This window comes from Macrotis lagotis, chromosome 6 (genome assembly GCF_037893015.1).
Source record: "Macrotis lagotis isolate mMagLag1 chromosome 6, bilby.v1.9.chrom.fasta, whole genome shotgun sequence".
In the NCBI taxonomy this organism is placed as follows: domain Eukaryota; kingdom Metazoa; phylum Chordata; class Mammalia; order Peramelemorphia; family Peramelidae; genus Macrotis; species Macrotis lagotis.
Genome location: NC_133663.1, coordinates 30,870,578 through 30,892,546, shown reverse-complemented (window position 1 = coordinate 30,892,546; position 21,969 = coordinate 30,870,578). Strand labels below are relative to the sequence as shown.

The window sequence follows — 21,969 nt, the reverse complement described above, 5'->3', positions numbered from 1 at the left end:
AGCGATTGTAATAGTATTGAGGATGAGAGCTGAATTAGGGCAACAGCCATGTGTCCAGAAAATAGAGGACAAGGATGCAATATTGGGACAGTGGAATCCAGGTAATTCTTCATATTCCTTTTGCCCACAACCATAGTCAGTGAGGTATCAATAAAACCCATTTCCCCTCCCACCTTTGCTAAGCATACAATACTTCTCTGATTCATATAATAGAATCATAGAAATTAGAAAGGAAATTGAGAGCATTCTAGACCAATTACCCAACATCTCCCCTTCACCATGCCCAATAGTTGGCCATCCAGCCTCATCTGGGACATTTCTAATGATGGGAGCTTGTTATCTTGGGCAACTCATTTCTACTTTCAGGTATCTCTTAATGAAAATCTCTTCCTTCTAATGAATTAATATATACTTCCACATAATTTCTATCCATTATAGGATCACATATTTAAACTAAAAAGGACCAACTCCCTCCTTTTACAGATGAAGAAACTTAGACTGAGTGGGAATAAGAGATCTACCCAGGATCATACAGTGTTTGAAATGGGATTTGAACCCAAGATGTTCTGACTCCTGGTTCAGTGCTCTATTCACTATTCTGTGATGCATGCTAAACAAGAGAAGTTTAAGTGTCATTTCGTGAATAGCCCTTTATATATTTGAAGATAATACTCCCATTATCTTCTCTCAGACTCACCATTCATATTTCCTTTATTATCCCCTTATAGCACATGACTCAGAGCTCCTTCACCTTCTGATTATGTTCTCTGGAAATGCATCGGCTCACCAGTGTCATTCATAAAATGTGACATTCAAAATGGAAGAACATACCTAGATGTGGCCTGATCAATACTGAGTATCCTTCTCAGTGTTAATTGGGTTGCTTTTCAGTCATGGCCAAGTCTTCATGACCCCATTTGGGATTTTCTTGGCAAAGATTCTGGTTTGCCATTTCCTTCTCCAGGTCTTCCTGACTTCAGGGCCAGCACTTTAGCCACTGCATCACCTAGCTGCCTTACAGTAGATATATAGAGGATATTAATTGAGAGATATAGGGATAGAGATGGGGATTCAAATTGTGATTTCACTTCACTACTGCTTAGTCTTAGAGTCCAGAACTTTGTGGAATCATTTCAATTGTTTCCAACTCTTATGACCCCATTTGGAGTGTTCTTGGAAAAGATAATGGAGTGGTTTGCCATTTCATTCTCAGGTTCATTTTCTAGATAAGGAAACTGAAGCAAATATGATTAGGTGATTTTCCCAAGATCATACAGATAGTAAATGCCTGAGTCTAGATTTGAACTCAGCTCTTCCTGACTCAAGAGCTAGCCTTGGCTCTTCTATTCCACCTAGCTGCCCCAAAATCTAGAGCCCTGAGAGGTTAAAATGACTTGCTGAGGGTCGAGGGCAAGGGGCAGGGGAAGGACTTTATAGCTTCAAAGCTAGCTCCCTATCTTTGGTGGAGGCAGAAATACCATCCATGGTATAGATAGAAATATTATCCAGAGAGGGTATCTCTGTGGACACCACATTACCAAGGAAAACAAACTGGCATGACCTAGAAACTGAATAAGAGATTAGTAGAAAGGAAGTCAAACAATATACCTATTGGTGAAATGGTGAAGTCAGAAAGATGAAAGATAATAAACTTAGAATATGGTGAGACATCCAGATGAGCCCTGTCTTGTAGGCAGTAGATGAAGGTCCTAAACTCACAAATGTCATCAAGACTGGAGATAAATATTGGGGACTAATCTGCATGGGGGTGGAAGATGATGTTAAAGGAATAAACAAGATTGTCAAGAGAGAGGAAGGCCAAGGACAGATCCTTTGGGAAAATCCACATTAAGTCATCAGAAAGAAGATAAGGTACAAGTGAAGGAGACAGAGAATGTACAATTAGTGAGATAGGAAGAGAGCCAAGAAGGCATGATCATCTTTGAAAAGATAGTTTCATTAGACTGGTAAGGGTAGATTATACAAAAAACTGAAGTAGTGAGAAAGTGGTAACATCAGATGTTGGCAACTGCTTTTTAGAGTTTACAGTGGTGGGGCAGCTAAGTGGCGTAGTGGATAGAGCACCAGCCCTGGAGTCAGAAATATCTGAGTTCAAATCCTGCCTCAGACACTTAATAATGACCTAGCTGTGTGACCTTGGACAAGCCACTTAACCCCATTGCCTTGCAAAAAAAAACAGCAAAAACTAAAGTTTACAATGAGGAGAAGTAAAAAGATAATAGTTTAATAGTTGGATCAGAGAGAAGGATCAAAGAACATCTTAAGGGAAGCCCTTAATGTTTATACAGCAGAATAAGAAGTAGTCGGTGGAGGAAAACTTGAAGATTCATGAGAAAGTGGAGTTAACTGTTGTACCAAAGATTAGGAACAAGAGAGGTCTCAGTGCTGCTATGTGAAGGATTAGCCTTCATGAAAATTCAGGATGCCTCTTCCTCTGTGAGGAAAGGGCAGGAAATAAGAATGTGTGGTAATGTTGAGAATTTTTTAAGAAAGTAGGAAGGAAGGTGAGAGAGTTCACATTGGATGACTTCAATCATCTTAATGAAATAAAAGATTGAGAAGACAAAAACAGCTTTAAGAAAGGAAAAGAAAGGAAAGACATGGGAGGCTAAATTATATACTGCAAGTTTGGAGAACAGGGTGAGTGAAGAGAGTGACAGGTAAGACTAAGAAGAAAAGGTTTGGAAATCACCTATAGAAAATAAAATAGAAAAATCACAAATGTAAATAAAAGAATAGATTTCCAAGCAGCAATAAAGACCCAGTTGAACTATGAATTGATAGTGGGGAGAAAGACTGAGAATGATGAGGGTCTTTACTGTTTCCCCTGGTTTGACCATAAGTGGAACAAGCAACACTCCTAATAGAAAGGTTTTGTCCAGGAAGCAAAGACCATCACAGTTATTGGTACAAAAAATATGATGACCTACAGATGGTGATGGAACATAGATTAAAGGAAACACATCCAAAATCTAGAAATTCAGGTCAATAGTTTGAAGTAGTTAGATGGCTCAGTGGATAGAGCACTGAGACTGGAGTCAAGAAGGCCTGTGTTCAAATCCAGTCTCATATACTTATTAGCTTTGTGACCCTGGGCAAGTCGCTTAACCTCTGTTTTCCTTAATCTACAGGAGAAGGAAAAAGCAAATCACTCCAATACTAAGAATACCACATTGATGATATTGGTATACAATGGTCCATGGGGTCATGAGGAGTCAGACACAACTAAATAAGTCTGAGATGACTGGATTACAAAGGGCTAGAACTGGCAGGCATGGTCAAGGATTAAGTAAGAATTCAGAGAAGGAAACCCAAAATTAGGTTGGGCTCATCCAAAAGGGAATTATTTTGTCTCCATTTATTAAATATCTCTATAAGTTTCTTGAACATTCTGTCAACAACTTATCAAACACTTAGAATGTGCTAAGAGCTACCATTCTTTTAAGGCTCAACATTTTGATTAATAACTTCTGCAGAAAGTTCCTTTGCCTTAGTTTCAGCTGTTGCCCATTGTCTTTTTTATCGAAGCTCTTTTTAATATATAACTGGAACTCTGGGTAAATGCCTATCCACCCCCCATAGAGAAATTTCTTGTTACAGAGTAAAATTAAACAAAAGGAACACTGACACTATTTGACTTATTCTGAACTAATGGTCAATCACCTCCCTATTGAGAGAAAAAGAGGCACATCTTACTGTCAGTTCTCTGAAGACACAACTGATTAGTGTTCTGAGGCCTTTCAATTGTTACTGTGCAAATTGCACTGATCCTGCTCACTTTATTTAGTTCATTTAGGTATTTCCAAGTTTTTCTGAATTTTTCACCTAATAATAAAATGAACATCCATGTATTACTTGAAGTTTGCAAAGCGCTTTACAAATATTGTCATTTAATCCTCATAAAATCCTAGGAGGTAGATACTATAATTATGCCTATATTACATTGAGAAAACTGAGGCAGAGGTTAAGTGACTTTGCCAAAGTCACATAATCACTAAATATCTGAAGCAGATTTGAACTCAGATCTCTCTATCACCTGTGTCACCTAGTACCTGTTGGCAGCCCCCCACTATCACTGTTTCCTTAAAGTAACAAAGGCTTTCAAAAAGTCAGACTTGCCCGGGAATGAGTGTAAAGTTAGTCCAAAAAGAAAGGACACATGGAAATGGGGAATGAGGCAAATGAAACTAAAGAGAGGTGACTTGGTTGGACTCTTCCAAGGGATTTAGGGGAGATGGGTAGCTACAGTAGGGCGCTCTTCACCAAATGGCATCTGGAAAGCTGGCCTTTTATTCAAGGGGGGGAGGGAGAGAGCAGGATCACAGCAAAGGCAGAGCAGAGAAGTAACTCAGGTATTGGACCTGGTCTAGAAAGTGAGCTTAAAACAGATATGTGGCCATAAGTGAGGTAGGAAGAAGAAAGCAATGTCTGCTCTGATCCAACACAGAAATTAAGGGGAACAAATCTGATCACATGGATGGTATTTCCATCAGTGGAGGTGGACCGATTGGAAACAGTAGAATGATTTGGAATAGTGACTGCCCTCCTCCCACAGTTCAATTATAGTGTGCTCACAGGAATGGAGAATTAAAATAAAAGGGCAAAGAGCTAACAGAGCTCAAGTCTAATGGACAAAAGATTCTAGAACTAGTAAACATTTCTTGAAAAATAAGAGATATGGAAAGAAAAAGGAGATTTTGTAAACCTGTGGATTTTATAAAATGTTTTTAAAAAGTATGAAATCTCAGAGAAATCTGAAAAAGATTAAGTGCAAATTCACGCTGTACTTAGAAGCCAACGGTTGACTTGCAAGCACAGGCAAAGGATCTCAGAATGTTATTTCTGAGAGCATCCTGCCAAAGCTTCTCATTTGACAGATGAAGACATTTGTTCAAAGTAACACACAGAAGAAATGTGTTGAGTTTTGGCACAGTCACAGCTCAGATCCATATCTTTTGTCCCCAAATCCCCAGCATTCTTTTTGCTAAATTATACATCCCCAAGTGCTAAGACCCAGCTCTTGTCTAGTCCTGTCCCTGACTGGCTAGATGTCCTATAGCAAAACCACATCCATCTCTCCCTGTCTAATAATTGCCACCCAGAATCACTGAATTGGAATACTAATTAAAAACTTATACCATTCTTCCCAGAGTCCTAAAATTAAGGCTCTCCAAGGGGGAAGATTCTAATCTCCCCTGGAGAACTGTTCTTCTGTTTTCAATGGTTAATTGTCTTACTCAGTTCTAGCAATCTAAATTCTCCCTGTGCATGATTATTTTTTTTCATTCCAGTAGTCCATGAAACTTTCATAAACATCTACCACAGAAAAAGCATACATGTTTCCAGGTTAAGGTCAATGAGGCAGTACAGTGGATAGAATGCTGCATTTGGAGTCAAAAGACCAGTTCTGCTCATTACAGTCTGGGTGACTTTGGTCAAGCCATTTAACCTCTCTCTACTTCAGTTCCAAAATGATAAAATTAGGAGGTTGGATTATATGTCTTAAAAGTCATCTCTTCCAGTTCTGTATCTCCAATTCCATGCTGGTATATAAAAATAATATCATAATAGCCATTATTATTATTATTATTATATTTACTAGGTGTTATTAACCCAACACCCACTTGGGTTGGCAAGTTAGATCCCCAGAAGGTAGTTGCCATGGATTCTAGGGGTAGATCTGAGGAAGTTGGGTGGTATCTTTCTAATCCATGAGTCCCCACCAATGTTTCCTCTCATTATTTTTTAGTTGCTATCAATTAGTCAACCAGACTTAATTTTTAAGAAAGATTTAGGATTTTTATTAGCATTAAATTTTCATTAGAATTTTAAAAATTAGAAATTTTTAGAATTGCCTATTTACTAAGATGCTAAAATAATAATAATAATAGGTAAACATTGGAGGGCATCCTCCTGGCCCCACAGGCACAGATCTCGGCAAGCATGGGTGGGTCAACCAACTGAATCATTCAACTCTTCCAACAGGGATGTAGAACATTAAGATTTTCAAAGCACTACAAATATTTACACATTTTATCCTTACAATAATTCTGGGAGGTAGGTACTATTATTAGCCTCTTTATACAAACAAAAAAACTGAAGCAAAGATTACAGTGACTTACCCAGGGTCACACAACTAATGAAAAGTCTCAGGTCAGATTTAAATTCTAGGCTTCCTGATTCCAGGTCAAACTATCTTCTCCACAGCAATTGGCACAAAACAACCCCTCTAGCAATCTGGCATTCTCTCCCATCAGTATATACAGAGTTCAAAATGAAAGTGGGTTTAATCTTTAAGCACATATAGCAAAGATAGTAACTCAAAACCCTTAAACATACTTTTTTTTATGGTGTTTAAAATATGTACTCCTTAGGTATTTCTGCTACTCTTTAGAGTATCAAAATGATCTTTTCCTTAGTATATCTAATTCCTTAGTATAATCTAATATCTAATGGCTCCTGATACAAATGGTGTTCTGGGAAACACCAGGGAACAAATTCAAGTATCCCAACATTCCAACATTCATGAGATCTTCTCCAGCCAAAGTGGGAGTTGGGGGATAGGAGGGGAGAAAACTGAAATGGGGGGTGGGGATGAGACTCCAGCCTTCTCCTTTCACCAAGTGATTCCTTCTCAGGGACTTGACCTAGGTTCCCATCACCAAGCTGACATACATTTGAATGTTCAATTTTGAACTAGTTTATTGGTTTCACCAATCCCATCAGACTTTCTATCATGCCTCCTTGATTTGCTAGGATTCAGATTGAGATGGATTCTCATCTGATAAAAGTATAGAAGCTAGGGTCAGCTAGGTGGCACAATGAATGGAGCACCACCAGCCCTGGAGTCAGGAGGACCTGAATTCAAATACAGATTCAGATATTTAATAATTACCTAGCTGTGTGGCCTTGGGCAAGTCACTTAACCCCATTGCCTTGCCAAAACAAACAAACAAACAAAAAACTAAAGTATAGAGGCTACTAAGTGGAGGGAGGTAGAGTAATAGTTTGATTCAACTGACCCACCCAAACCTCCACTCCCACTCTTACACTATGAAATTGCTTTCATAATTTTTGATAAGCATTAGCAAGACTTTGTTAAAAACCCATAGAAGTCACATCTCCCGAAAAATAAGGTAGCAGAGTCTAGAATTCCTCTTTGCAGACAGGAAACTGAAGTGAGAAGTAGTGAGTTCTTTTAATTTAGCAAACATTTATTAAGCCCCTACTATGTGCAAAGCCCTGGAGCTGGACTCTAAGGATACAGGGACAAAATGAAAGATAATCCTAGTCTTCAATGAATTATGTTTTTCAAAAGGGGAGGAAGAGGAAGAAGGAGAAAATACAGCATACAAAAAATAAATTAATATGAAATGACACCTGGGATTCTTATAGGAGGTGAGCTACAGGAAGGTTAGCATTCTAAGAGAACCAACAGAAATGGAATACTGAGTTCTGAGGACAAAGGTTGGCAAGAAAATTGAATGTATGAATGAGAACCATATGAAATAAGACTGGAAAGGGTCTAAATGCCCAACTGAGGAGTGATAGTTTATCCTTGAGCAATAGGGAGTCATTTAAAATTCTTGAGCAGGGGAATGACATAACCTCTCCCATAGGAGGACTGCTTTCTCATATTGACTCTTTGTATATTGAAATGTTCACATTTACTGATGTTTATTTAGTTGATAAGAGAGAAAAAATAATGAAGATTACTTTGGCAGAGTGTGGAGGATGGTTTGGAGAAGGAACCAAATGGAAACTTGAAGTTTCTAGTTTGGAAGCTAACATAATAGCCAAACTGATATTATTTAGAGACTAAAGAGAGAAATAAAAGATAATGTGGAAATTAAATCCACCAGTTGGTTGTAAGGGTGAGAGAGAGAAAAATGAAGGAAGACTCCAAGACTGCACAACTAGATGATGGGCAAAATCATAGTTGCCTCTATAGAAACAGGGTTTCCAGGGGGAGAAAATAAGCTCCTATGGGGCTGTTGAGTTGCATTATATCAACTAAAAAGTAAATTTGGTTCAACATTTTGCCTTCCCACCCTCAGTGATCCTTTCTGGCCACATTGAGTTATATATAATAAAAAAATAAAATAAAATAAAGCCTAATTGCTATTGAAACTCATCAGAAATACATGATCTTTTTTTTTTGAAGGAATTCAGTGACCCCACTGGGGCACCCACCTCATTACCATCCTCTCTCCATTCCTCCATTACACTGTCCTAAACACGCTTGCTTTGGAAATTTGATACCAAAGTAATAAAATTTTTAAAAAGTCACAAAACAAACAAAAGGCCTTTGGTTATCTGTGGCGGGCAGGGTTTCCTGTAGGGAAGGGACTCCCCAGGAAGAGGGGGACCCACCCAACCCAAGGTCAGGTGGGCCTCTTCCCTCCTAGGCCCTGCTGGAAGAGTTGAATGACCCACCCATGCTTGCCGAGATCTGTGCCTGTGGGACCAGGAGGATGCCCTCCATTGTTTACCCAAGCGCACCTCTTTTTAGAACTGGATCTTTGTCCTGGATTTCTTCCAAGGGCTTTGGAGCCCACTGAGTTACAGGTCTTTGGCTTAACTTTTTGAGTATTGTGCTTGGGGAGGAGAATCAAGTTTCCTACAGAAGAGAAGTTATTTAAAGGTGTTTTGAATTTAAGTTTTAAGACCCCAGGCCCTGAGAGAATATCGGGTGTCTCTTTCTCTCCTTCCTCCTCCTCCTTCCCAATCCCATCATCAGCCTTCAGAAATAATAATAATAGTAGGGGTGGCTCAGTGGTGCAGTGGATAGATCACCAGCCCTGAAGTCAGGAGGACCTGAGTTCAAATCCAGCCTCAGACACTTAATAATGACCTAGCTGTGTGGCCTTGGGCAAGCCACTTAACCCCATTGCCTTGCAAAAAAACCTTTAAAAAACAAATAACAAATAACAGAAATAATAATAGTAACAACATTGATCAAGTATAACAATAATCTTAAGAATAAAAAAGTAAAAATGAAAACTGAAAAAATAACAGTAACAACAAAAACAATAGACGGCATTTGCGTAGCTGCTCTATCACCTAGCTGCCCTGAAATCACAATAGTTACTCGTGATTATCGAATATGAATATACAGCATATATTCATTTATAGAATATATAGAGATATATAGAAATACATAGCATATATTCCATAATATAGCAAAAATGATTTCCTCACGACTCCAGAAGGTAGGTCGTCTAAGTATCATTATCCTTATTTTTCAGAAAAGAAGCTCTGTTAGGAAGTACGTAATAATGCTTGTTGACTGGCTATTAGAATCATTGAATCCCAGAGTCTCAAGGTTGGAAAGGATGAGCCTGACATGCCAGGCAGAGTAGCTGATAGTATATCCTAGAGGCCATAGGGAGCCATTGAAGACAATTGAGGGAGGGAATGAACAATCAATCATACCTATAAGAAGATTATGGTCTCATTTTGATTCTTTGTGTACCGAAATTTGTAATGTTTGTTGAGATTTCTTAAGTTCCTAATTTTTAAAAAACTATCATTCTTAGATATCATTCTTTTTATATCATTCTTCTTTCTAGCCTATCCTAATAAATTGTAAGTCCCTTGAGAGCAAGGAGCCATTACATTTCTGCCTTAATATCCCCGATGTTAGCACAGGACCTGGCCCAGAGTAGATACTTCATAATACTTGTTGACTGATGGATGGGTGGCAAGAATACGGATGGTTCCTATGAGCGCCTCACCAGTGAGGATGCAAAGTGGATTATACTTGGAAATGATGGAATGGTGGAATTTCAGAGTTGGAAGGGATCTCGAAAGCATCTGGTTCAGCTTATGTTTGAATTAGAATTCTCTTTATAACTGCTACAACAGATAGTCTCTGCTTGAAGACCTCAAGTAAGGGGAAATCCATTATCTCCCCAGGCAAGTCCAAGGAAAGTGTGTTTGAGGAGTTTTTTGCATCTATGGTATCTGATCCCCAATTTATTGTCCCAGGGAAAGGACAGCACGTGTGAATGAGGGGAGGCTTGGCTTCCTTGTCACAGTCTGCCACTTAGTCTTTTCTACTTGGGACTGTGACCTTGCACAATCATCCACATGTACCAGGACCTGGACAAGACCAACCTTTCTCTCTCTCTGTCTCTCTCTCTCTCTCTCTCTCTCTCTCTCTCTCTCTCTCTCTCTCTCACACACACACACACACACACACACACACACACACACTCTCACTCACACGGCTCCATTTTCCTCATCTGAAACAACAAAAATAACTTCTGTTTACTAGTACTTTGAGGTCTGCAAAGCATTTTATCTGAAAAGAGGCCTAGGGTGGCTGGATGGCATTTCAGGTCTCTTCTAGCTCAGTATTCTGGTCTATAGAACACGCCGTGTTCACTTTGCTCAAATGAGAGTTTCACAGGCATGTCCTCTGATTTTCCATTCCTTGGTGAGAATTCTTTGTCTGAGGCAGGGTTTGAACTCCTCACCCAACTCAGAAGCTCCAGACCTGGAAGCAGAAGACCTGTGTTCAAATCCAGCCTCAGACACTGACAAGTTGTGTGACTCTAGACAAGACACTTAATCTGTGTTTGTCTCAGTTTCCTCAACTGGGAAAGAAGGAAATAATAATGCCTACCTACCAGGATTATTGTGAGGATCAAATAAAGATACTTTAGGGGCCTCAGCCAAGTAACTGGCACACAATAAACAGTTAAATACTTGTTTCCTTTCTTCCTTTCCCCTTTCCTTCCTTCTTTCTTCCTTTCTTTTCCTCCTTCCTTTCCTCCTTTTCTCCTTTCCTTCTTTCCTTCCTTTCCCCTTCCTTCATTCCTTTCCCTTTTCCTTTCTTTTCTTCCTTCCTTTCCTCTTTTTCTCCTTTTCTTTCCTTCCTTCCTGCCTTTCTCTTTCCTTCTTCCTTTCCTCCTCCCTCCCTTCCTTCCTTCCTCCCCTAACCCTAGCATTCTCTTCATTACACCATAATAACTCATCTTTGTATCAGACTTTGGGACAATGGACCTTGTAATGAAAAGAAGGCTCCCCTTAATAAAGCCAGAAAGATCTGGATTTAGGTCCTGCCTCAGGCCTGGACTCTCTGGATGATACTAAGCAAATCACTGAATCTCCAGAGGTCTAAGACAGTGGGGTCAAATGCAAAGAGAAATGAAGGCCACTAACCCAAACATACCGATCCCCTTGGGGCTCATATTGGCTTGGGAAGCCACATGTTACTATTATCCATGTTTTGTTTTATCTTTATTTATTTTGTTCAGCATTTTCCAATGATGCTTCAGTCTGGTTTGGGCTGTATTTGGGAGTGGTGGGGTTGGCCCACAGCCAGTAGATCACATGTCTGACCCCCTGCTCTAGATAATTCTCCAAAAACAGAAATTGAAGAGAAGAGGATGGCTAAGTGACACAGAGGATAGAAGCAGGATTTGGAGCCAGAAAAACCTGAGTTCAAATCTTGCCTTGGACACTATTAACTGTGCTACCCTCGGCTTAAGTTACTTTCCCTCTCTGTGCCTCTCTTTCTTTCTCTGTAAATGGGAATAATAATAGGACCCTTTCTATGTGAAGACTGAATGAGCTACCACATGCAATGTGCTTTGCAAACCTAAAAGCCTCTATCAATGTTTTTATTATTATTATTATTAGGGGTAGTCCTGCATTGGGAGAGGGATTGCTTCAGCCAAGAGTTTCCCTTTGCCAATGATACAAAGGTTCCATCCCTATCCCCAAATTGCACTTTATGGATGGATTATGTGATTAATTAGTTATGCTCTAATTATCATTTTATGTATTCCTAAGGTATTTTAAATTATTAAAATATTTAAATTTAAAATTATTCATTAATAATAAGACAACATTCAAGGGTCAGATGCCATAGGAGCTAGAGGACTCATTTGGAGGAAGGAAGGAAGGCCTGAGTTCAAGTCCTAATACATACAAGAGATCTAGGTTCAAGTCCTGATGCCTACTGATTGCTTGACCATAGAGAAGTCATTTTTCTCTTTAGTGCCCCAGACATCAGTAGAAAGATTAGCACACACTGAGAGCTCCCTATGCTGATAATCCCAAAGGTCTAGACTTCCGTGCTCCTAAGAGATATGTATGTATGTATATATATATATATATATATATATATGTGTGTGTGTGTGTGTGTGTGTATATGCATATTTACATAAAAATACAGTGCACGTATGGATATACGTGTGTTGTATATGCATATGTGGACATATAAATGCACACCTGCATACAGTGTGCATTGTGGTTATAGATATAGATTTGGGTATATATAGACATATAGATATGCATATCCACATAAACATATGAACATATTCATATTCATTGATTTCTACCTGGAAGAGACCTAAGAAATCCTCTTGTCCAATCCCCTCATTTTCAGAGACCGAGAAGGTTCAATGATCTGCCCAAGGTCACCCAGCAATTTTAGCCCAGATCCTTTGATGGTGCTCTGTATATTCTGCTGCCTCTCTAAGAGAAAATGAGTCTTTGAAGACTGACAAAATAGCTTGCCTCACAATCATCTAAGTCAATAAGGCAAGCATTAGCATTCAGGGAACTGAGTTCCAATCCTGTCTCTGGACCCTGGCAAATAGTTCATCTCTCTGTACCTCAGTTTCCTCTATAAAATAGCGACCATCCTAACCTCCCTGGCAGGGCTATAGCAAAGCTCAAGAGATGATAGATGTAAAAGATTTTGTAAACATTCTGCAAGCTTTCTATGTGGGTGAGCTATCCTCAGCAATGTCTTTACTTAGGATTTGAAGATCTCCCAGATCACCTGTTCCAACCCCCTCATTTTACAGATGAGGAAATCTGCTCAGAAAAGTGTGTGCCTCACCCACGAGCACACAGTTCCGACTTCCTGCTTCAGTGAATCTCTGATATCTGCCTCTCCTGTTCCTCTGCACCAATTCTGAGAGAAAACAAAACAGCAAAGGAGACAAACCTTTGAGACCTTCCCCAGTTGTAGCCTCATTCATCCCCAGGGCCATCTTAGCCCTCTGTCTGATGAACAATAGCCAACCCACAGTACAGGGTCCTCAGATGAGGAACTTGCATGGTGCCAGTGTTCCTAAACAGTCTTTCCCCTCTTAAAATAATTTTGCTATTGTTGTATATAACATTCTCTTGGTTCTGCTCATTTCACTCTTCGTTATTTCATGCAAGTCTTTCCATAGTATTCTAAAAATCAACCCACTCATCATTTCTTACTTCTTTTTTTCTATTAAAGATTTTGTTTATTTTGAGTTTTACAATTTTTCCCCCTATCTTACTTCCCTCCCCCCGACAGAAAGCAATCTGTCAGTCTTTACATTGTTTCCATGTTGTACATTGATCCAAATTGAGTGTGATGAGAAAGAAATCATAGCCTTAAGGAAGAGACAAGAAGTCTAAGAGGTAACAAGATCAGACAATAAGATATCGGGTTTTTTTCCCCAAAATTAAAGGAAATAATCTTTGGTCTTGGTTCAAACTCCACAGTTCTTTCTCTGGATACAGATGGTATTCTCCATCGCAGATCCCCAAAATTGTGCCTGATTGTTGCACTGATGGAATGAGCGAGTCCATCAAGGCTGATCATCACCCCCATGTTGCTGTTAGGGTGTACAGTGTTTATCTGGTTCTGCTCATCTCCCTCAGCATCAGTTCATGCAAGTCTTTCCAGGCTTCCCTGAATTCCCGTCCCTCCTGGTTTCTAATAGAACAATAGTGTTCCACATCATTTCTCACTTCACAGTAGCATTCTAACTTAGATGATTGTGAGGCAAGCTATTTTGTCATATACCATATACCATATACCAATCATATACCATAACTTGTCCAGTCATTCCCCAATGGATGGGCATCTCTGCAATTCCCAGGTCTCTGCTGCCACTAAGAGAGCTGTTAGAAATATTTTAGAACATATCAGTTATTTTCCGTTTTCCTTAATCGTCTTTGGAAGTAGACCTAGTAGTGGTATTGTGGGGTCAAAGGGTATTCAAATACATACTGCTTGACACAAGTCAGAAGTTCCCAAACTGACAATGAAACCTAGTGTATGGGGGGAAAAAATAGTGAGCCTAGGAGATAGAGATTCCAATAAGTACTCTATCATAGATTGATTGGATGACCCTAGGCAAGTCAATTAAATTCCTTGAATAATCTCTTATATTTTCTATGCCTCCTATTTACTCTCAAGAGGTTAAGAGATAGAATCATGGATTTAGAATAAGGGCCCGTGAACTTGGGGGTTTTTTTATTTTTATTTTTTATTTAAGGCAATGGGGTTAAGTAACTTGCCCAAGGCCACACAGCTAGGTAATTATTAAGTGTCCAAGGTTGGATTTGAACTCGGGTCCTCTTGACTCCAGGGCTGGTGCTCTATCCACTGAGCAACCTAGCTGCCCTATGAACTTGTTCTTAAAAATAATTTGATACCTATGATTTAATAGTCTTTATTTCCTTTGTGATCCTATATATTTTATTGTGTGCATTTAAAAATATTATTCTGAGACTTCACCAGACTAACAATGGAGTCTATAACATTTAAGAAAAACAAACTTAAGCTTATCTAGAACTAGAAGTCATTCAGCCATTGTACAAATGAGGAAACTGAGGCTGGGAAGGTTAAGTGGTTTGCCCAAAGACCCATAGTAATTAGTGGCAAAGGTAGATCATAGAATCCCAGATCTTGACCTAGAAGGGACCTTAGAGGCCAGTAGTCTGACCCCTTATTTCACAGATGAGAAATCTGAGGCCCAGAAGTCCAAAGTAAGCAGCTGGGATGGGATATGAATCCGGCTCCTCTGCCTCGGGACAGCACTCTTTCCGCAATCTCCAGATGCAAATTAAAATGAGTTAGCATTTTTCTTACAAATGATGCTTCTCAGAAGAAAGGCACTATTTAAATCATCCTTTCTTCTAATGCCTCATCATAGTCAGGTGCTGCCTAAAGCAGAGAATATTTCAATTTCCCCTAATCCCCACATATTTCCAGAAACTGCCCTCTTTCCTCAAAGTCAACAAGAAAAGCAGCAAAAACAAATAATGTTGCTACTATTCAGAAGCCTTTCAGCTACTGTGTTTTTTTCTCCAACACAAAACCTTCATTTATGAGAAAGAGACAGAGAGACAGAGACAGAAGCAGACAGATACATGTTTCTCTATCCCTCCTTCCCTCTTTCTCACTATCTCTTCTACCCTCTTTTCTTTCTCTCTCCCTCTTTCCTAAGCTACTTCTCTGGATTTCTCTGCCCCTCTGTTTCTCTATTTTCTTCCCTCATTCTCTTCTTCTCGCTCCCTCTTGCCTTCTCTCCCTCCTCCTATCTCTTTCCTTTCTCCCTCGTCTTCAATCTCTCCCTCCCTTCTCCTCTCACTCCCTTTTTCCTTTCTTTCCTCTATATCTTTCCTTTTCTCTCTTCTGCTCTCCTTCTTCTACCTTCTTCCTTCTTTCATTTCTTCCCTCTTTCCACAGCCCTTTCCTCCCTCTATTTCTATCTCCTTTGCCCACCTGTCTTTTCCTCTCTCTTCCCCCGCCTCTCTGCTTTTCCTCACCTTTCCCTCCTCTTTCCCTCTCTCTTTCTGCTTCCCTCTCTCTATTCCCTTTCCTTCTATCTCTCTCTTCCCCTTTCTCCTTCCCCCTCCTTCCCTCTATCTTTGGCTATTTCCTGCCCCACCACCACCACCATACCACCTCATCTCAGCTAAGTCAACAGGATCCAGACCCTTAAGACAACATGGGCACTAAAATATCCAGAAACCAAAGAATCTTTGGATCTAAACCTAGATTCCTAGCCTTCTTTCCTCTGACCCCTCCCCCAGCTGCTTTATCTCAATGGGTCATCTTCAGGTGCTGCTACTTCAATCAGACAGCAGGTCTCCCATGTTGGACAGCTTTCTCTTTTAAAATAGCTCATTTGTGCCAGTGTTTTCCAACCTTTCAGGTATAAGGTACTCAACAATAGTCCCAGAGCCACACATCAAAACCATTGCACTGGCAGTATCTATTGGCTAGAATATTTGATGAAATAAAGCTACATGAATTGAGTAGCATGCTTAAATGTGCTTGTGTTTTATTCAGCCCAGCAACCACCAATTAAAAGTATTTGTGAAGCACCTACTAGTGGCAGGCTATGCTAGGTCCTGGGGATCCAAATACAGAAAATTGAAACCATCCCTGCCCTCAAGGAGCTTATTTTCTTTTTTTCTTTTCTTTTCTTTTTTTTTTTTTTTTTGGTTTTTGCAAGACAATGGGGTTAAGTGGCTTGCCCAAGGCCACACAGCTAGGTCATTATTAAGTGTCTGAGGTCAGATTTATACTCAGGTACTCCTGACTCCAAGGCCAGTGCTCTATTCACTGTGCCACCTAAGCGGCCCCAGGAGCTTATTTTCAAAAGAGGAAGATACACGTGAAATATATATAATTTTAAAATAGAAGGAACAAATATAAATATGTAATTAGGGAGAGGGGGGCATTGACAATACTTAGGAAAAGGTTTCATGAAGAAAGATAGTAGGGGTGGCTAGGTGGTGCAGTGGATTAAGCACCGGCCTTGGGGTCAGGAGTAGTACCTGGGTTCAAATCCGGTCTCAGACACTTAATAATGACCTAGCTGTGTGGCCTTGGGCAAGTCACTTGACCCCATTTGCCTTGCAAAAACCTAAAAAAAAAAAAAAGATAGTGTCTGGGCTCCATCTTCTAGAAGGAAGGGCTCTAAGAGGTAGTAAAGGAGGAAATGGATTCCAGTCATGCCAACACAAAACCTAGGAGATAGGGATGGAGAGTTGTATGTGAGGAATTAAGAAATGGTCCTTTTGACTGGATACAAAATGGGAGCGGGTAGTATTGTGCAATGAGGGCAAAAAAAAGAGATTGGGGCCAGGTTGTATAGGGTTTTAAAAGGTAAACAGAAAAAAGTTTTATTTTATCCTGGAAGCAACAGACTTGCTAGCAGTTGGTTGAGCAGAGAGTCATGTGGTCAGATCTCTACTTAAGGAAAAGGACTCTGGCAGCATTGCACCTGAGTGATGCTTGTGTCTCCCTGAAAAAGAACAGCACAGCCTTGTATGAGGCATGTTGCTTAATCCACTTTGGTGGGCTTACTGGCATTTTGAAATAACTCTGTGTCTCACCGAGAGGTCATTTTTCCAGGTCAGAATTCACTGGTCTGAGCCATGTAAGGTCATCTAACAAGGCTGTGACTGGCTAGTGCAGGACTTCATCACCTCATTAGTGTCACGGACCCCTTTGGCAGCCTTTTCTTAGAAAAATGTTTTTTAAATGTATTCAATGGAAAATGTAGGGTTACAGCAAAAATCAGATACATTAGGATACAGTTAGCAAAATATTTTTTTAAAAAAGCCTGCATCATAAGAACCCTGGTCTAATGGATTAACAATAAATACAAAAGAGAAAGTCATTTCCCTTCTCTAAGCCTCAGTTTTCCTAATCTGTAAAATAGGGATAATAATATCTCACAATGCTGATTGTGAGGATCAAATGAAATGACATCTATAAAAACACCTCACCAACCTTAAAAAGCTATAGAAATGTCAGCTGTTATAAATGAATTGTTCTTTCTATTGCAGAAGTGACAAGAGTTCAGCACTGTTCTAGTGCCTTTAGGATTCACTGATATATAATAAAAACTCGCATTTATGTATTGCCTTCAAGTTTTCAAAGCACTTTACAAATACTGTTTCATTTGATCCTCACAACTCTGGGAAGGAGGTGCTATTAATATACTCATCATTTGACAGGTGAGAAAACTGAGGCAAGCAGAAAGTAAGTGGCTTTCCCAGAATCACAGAGCAAATAAGTTTCTGAGGTTGAATTTCAACTCAGGTCTTCCCGACTCCAGGTCCAGTGCTCTATCCACTGCATCCCCTCACACCTATAAAGAATGGTGGCTGATATTGCTATGATACTTTATATTTTACAAAATGTTCTATGTACATTATCTCATCTGAGACCTGGGAAGAACATATTCTACCTATAATAGCTTGAGTTTAAGTGACTCTCCTAGGGTCACACAGTCATCCAGAGTCAGAGGCAAGATTCAGCCCCTGGTGTTCCCATCTCCAAGTCCAGTCCTTTTCCTACTGTGCCCCACTATCATTAAACAGTTTCTGGAAGACTTCCTAGTTATCCAGTCCCAAAATTAATCGACTTCAGAAGAAATGGCACTGGAGCTATGATTCCATTGCCATAGGAAACTCCCAGAGAAAGAAACCCCTTTTACCAATTTAGATGGCATCTTTCTACTACTACGAGTATTGAAGAGTTCCCTAGAGCCCTGAGAAGTTAAGTGACTTATCCTTAGTCATGAACCAGTAGAGATTAAAACCAGGAATCTGTGTCTCCATTACCAGGTCTCTGTACCCGCTGCTTACAAAACAATATAGCCAACCTGAGTTCAAAGATTGAAATTCATGACCTGCAGGTAACAAAAGATAGTAACAGAGAGACACAGAGACAGAAAGAGGAGAGAGACAGAGACAGAGAATCAAAGAGACAGAGAGAGATAGAGAGATATGAGATCATCATCATCAACAGCATCCTCATTATCATTACATAGGATTTAGAAAGTGCCTGGTTGTAGTAGAAAAGGCAAGAAGATGGAGTGCACAGAGTATCGGACAAAGTCAGAAGAGACTTAGATTCAAATCTTACCCCCCCACACACACACACACACATTTACCAGCTTTATGACCATTGACAAGACACTTCATCCCTGAACCTCAGTTTCTATATCTGGATAAACAAGCATCATAGGATTATATGGCTGGAAGGGACATGAGAGATTCACTAGTCCAATTTCTTCTTTTTACGAGGATACTGAATCCAAAGAAAGGTTGGTTAAATGACTTGCCCAAGGTTACACAGGTGAACTCATCTCCTCCCTTTACCTCCGGAATTCAAAGAAGAGCTGTCAGATTTCCCAAAAGTTAGAAGGAAAAAGAGAAGCAAGGGATTCAGATAATCCTCACTCCTAACTCATTTAGCAATGCTATAAGAGCTGTTCTTGCCCATCAAATGATTCTATCAGGTCATCAAATTAGTCTTAGTCAGTTAATAAATATTTTTAGGCACAGGCTCTGTGTCAACATTATACCAATTTCTAGGAATATAAGACAAACTATACTATTCACTATGTTTTTTTTTTATTTTTTTGCAAGGGAAATGGGGTTAAGTGGCTTGCCCAAGGCCACACAGCTAGGTAATTATTAAGTGTCTGAGACTGGATTTGAACCCAGGTACTCCTGACTCCAGGGCCGGTGCTTTATCCACCATGCCACCTAGCCACCCCTTATTCACCATGTTTTAAAGAGAACAAAATGATTGAAGAGCCCTAGGATCCTAAGGCAGTTGAATGATACCACAGTGGATTTTGCACCAGACCTGAAGTAAGACTCCTCTTCCTTAGTGAAAATCCAGCCTCAGACACTTCCTCATTGTGTGACCCTAAACAAGTAGCTTAATGTTGCTTGCCTCAGTTTCTTCATCTGTAAAATGAGTTGGAGAAGGAAATGGCAAACCACTGCAGGATCTCTACCAAGAAAACACCAAATGGGATCATGGCGAGTTGTACACAACTGAAAATGACTGAATAATAAACCCAGCTCATTTCAATCTTGCTTCTCAAAAGCACCAACTTCCATTGGTGAAAATCTGCCTATACTACATAATTATTACAGATGTGAATCAGAAATGGGGGAGAGACAGAGAGAGAGAGAGAAGAGAAAAGAACCTTTGTACCATTCTTGTGTTTTCCTAACTTAAAAGTCAATAATATTCAATACTTCCCACTCACAGGAATTGAGGAACCAATCAGGATCAGGTGTTACTCATATCCTTTAGCAAGGGGCCGGAACACCTTTTTTCCCCCAAAGGAAGGTCCAGAGCTCTTGTCAAGATTCATAGTCCAACATTCAGACCCCAAATGCACACACACACACATGCATGCACACAGAGAACTTTGCAAATTTTGAAATACTATTAAAATGTCAGTAAATAGAGGCAGTTAGGTGGTGCAGTGGGTAGAGCACCGGCCCTGGAGTCAGGAGTACCTGGGTTCAAATCCAGTCTCAGACACTTAATAATTACCTAGCTGTGTGGCCTTGGGCAAGCCACTTAACCCCATTTGCCTTGCAAAACCTAAAAAAAAAAGTCAGTAAATTACTATTTAAGGGAGAAAAATCAACAAAGCATCAAAAATACCTCACCGCTCCCTTGATTTAATTTGTCTCTGCTGCTTCCATCATATGATTCAAGCCAGCTTCTAAGATCCCAGATTCCACTTGAGAGGAATTATTGGATAATGTTTATAGGAGCTAGACTTGGGGTTCAAATCCCATCTCAGATGCTTTCTAGCTTGTGACTGTGGACAAGGTGCTTAGCTCCTCTGAGTTTTGTCTTCTGTGAAATGAGGGGTGGACTCAGTAGTCTCTAAGATCCCTTTAAGATCCACACCCATAACTACAGTTTCTTCATTTATAAAATGGGAAGGGACACACTCCCTGAGAAGGGAGCACAGGTCCTTTCCAACTCTAAATCTTTGCCTCCAAATGAATATCTTCAAGTCTAAGAATCTTAGCCCCTTTATTTAAAAAAAAAACTCTCTCCATTTTCCATAAAGATTATGTCTGATTTCTGACACGTTCTCTCTCTTCCCCATCCCCCAGACTGCATCAGAAAGAGAAAAGACCAACTAAAAAGATGAAACTGCAGTTTAAAGAAGTAACAGGCCACATCTGCAGATAATTAACTCTAGGATTCATTACCAATTAGGCCTATAAATCTCTGCTTACTTTGGCTCCTGGAAGGATGATTTCACTAGGGTTTTTTGGAGAGTCAGATGAGACATTAGGGAGAAATTCAAGCTTGAAAAGGAATACTTACCATCCAAAAGAGGACAGGATTTCTCAGTTGTCCAAGTTTGACCTTCTGGATCTTGGGCACACAGTAGAACAGTATGCCAGAAGGCAAAGGAAGAGCAAAACAATGGATGCCAACTCAGCAAAGGGGAGGCAGGAATGGTGAGACTAGGCCAAGGGGCAAAGTTACCAGCTTGCAGCCCTTTCATTCATGGAGGGGACCGTCCAGATTGGCCTTGCTACTGGCCCCACCAACTAAGAGGTAGAGATTTAACCATTTAGTGAATCATATGTATGTTTCTTGGTTGATTTTTCTCATTGGATTGTAGCCCTCATTGGCTCTGCCATGAAAAAATCACCAGCTGATGCCATCTGTGTCTTTCCCTATAGGTATGCTTATTTACTTTGGCTATGGCATATGGAACAGTACACTGGAAATCAGTGCCAGGGAAGAGGCCTTGCACCAGAGCACCTACCAGCGCTACGATGTGGACGACCCCTTCTCTGTGGATGACGGCTTCTCCTATGGCCCAGAGGGTGAGGGCCAGCCGGACTGGGGAGGCGCAGCAGTGGAAGACAAAGGCTTCTATTACCAGCAGATGTCAGAGGCAAAGGAAAACAGCCGGACGAGTAGCAAACCCAAAAGTAAAGGCAAACACAAACAGAACTCGGAGGCCCTGATTGCAAATGATGAGTTAGATTACTCACCAGAGTAGGAGCGAATAAATAAAGGGTGGAAGATACGATGATTATGGGCAAGCTAACCTGGGGGTTAGGAGGTGAAGGCTTTCTCAGCTCTCATTTTGCAGTGTCCCATAAGTCAGTTTCCCAAATCATAGCCTGTACCTTGCTATTTCCCTCTTCAAGATAATTCTGTAAAAAAAAGGTTTAACCTGAACCCTATAATTGACCCTCTTCTTCCATCCTTCCTCCTTGGCCCCACGAAGTAACGCAAAACCAAACCCAACAAGACTGACAGAGAATCTCCCTTCATTTCATCTGTCAGAAGAGATCTCAATGAGAGTTTCTGACCCCTTTGCTTTAGCAGTTGGCTATGACCCTGATGAG

The 21,969-nt window shown here is 40.2% G+C and overlaps 1 protein-coding gene across 1 annotated transcript in view; it reads left to right on the top strand.

Moving 5' to 3' along the window:
- The window catches only part of SLC7A14 (solute carrier family 7 member 14), a 91,211-nt gene extending 69,594 nt beyond the window's left edge, over positions 1 to 21,617 (top strand). Inside the window, exon 7 of the mRNA XM_074192519.1 lies at positions 21,292 to 21,617. Coding sequence (XP_074048620.1) covers positions 21,292 to 21,617 — 326 coding nt within the window. The remainder of the gene's footprint in view (positions 1 to 21,291) is intronic.
- Positions 21,618 to 21,969: the final 352 nt, after the last annotated feature.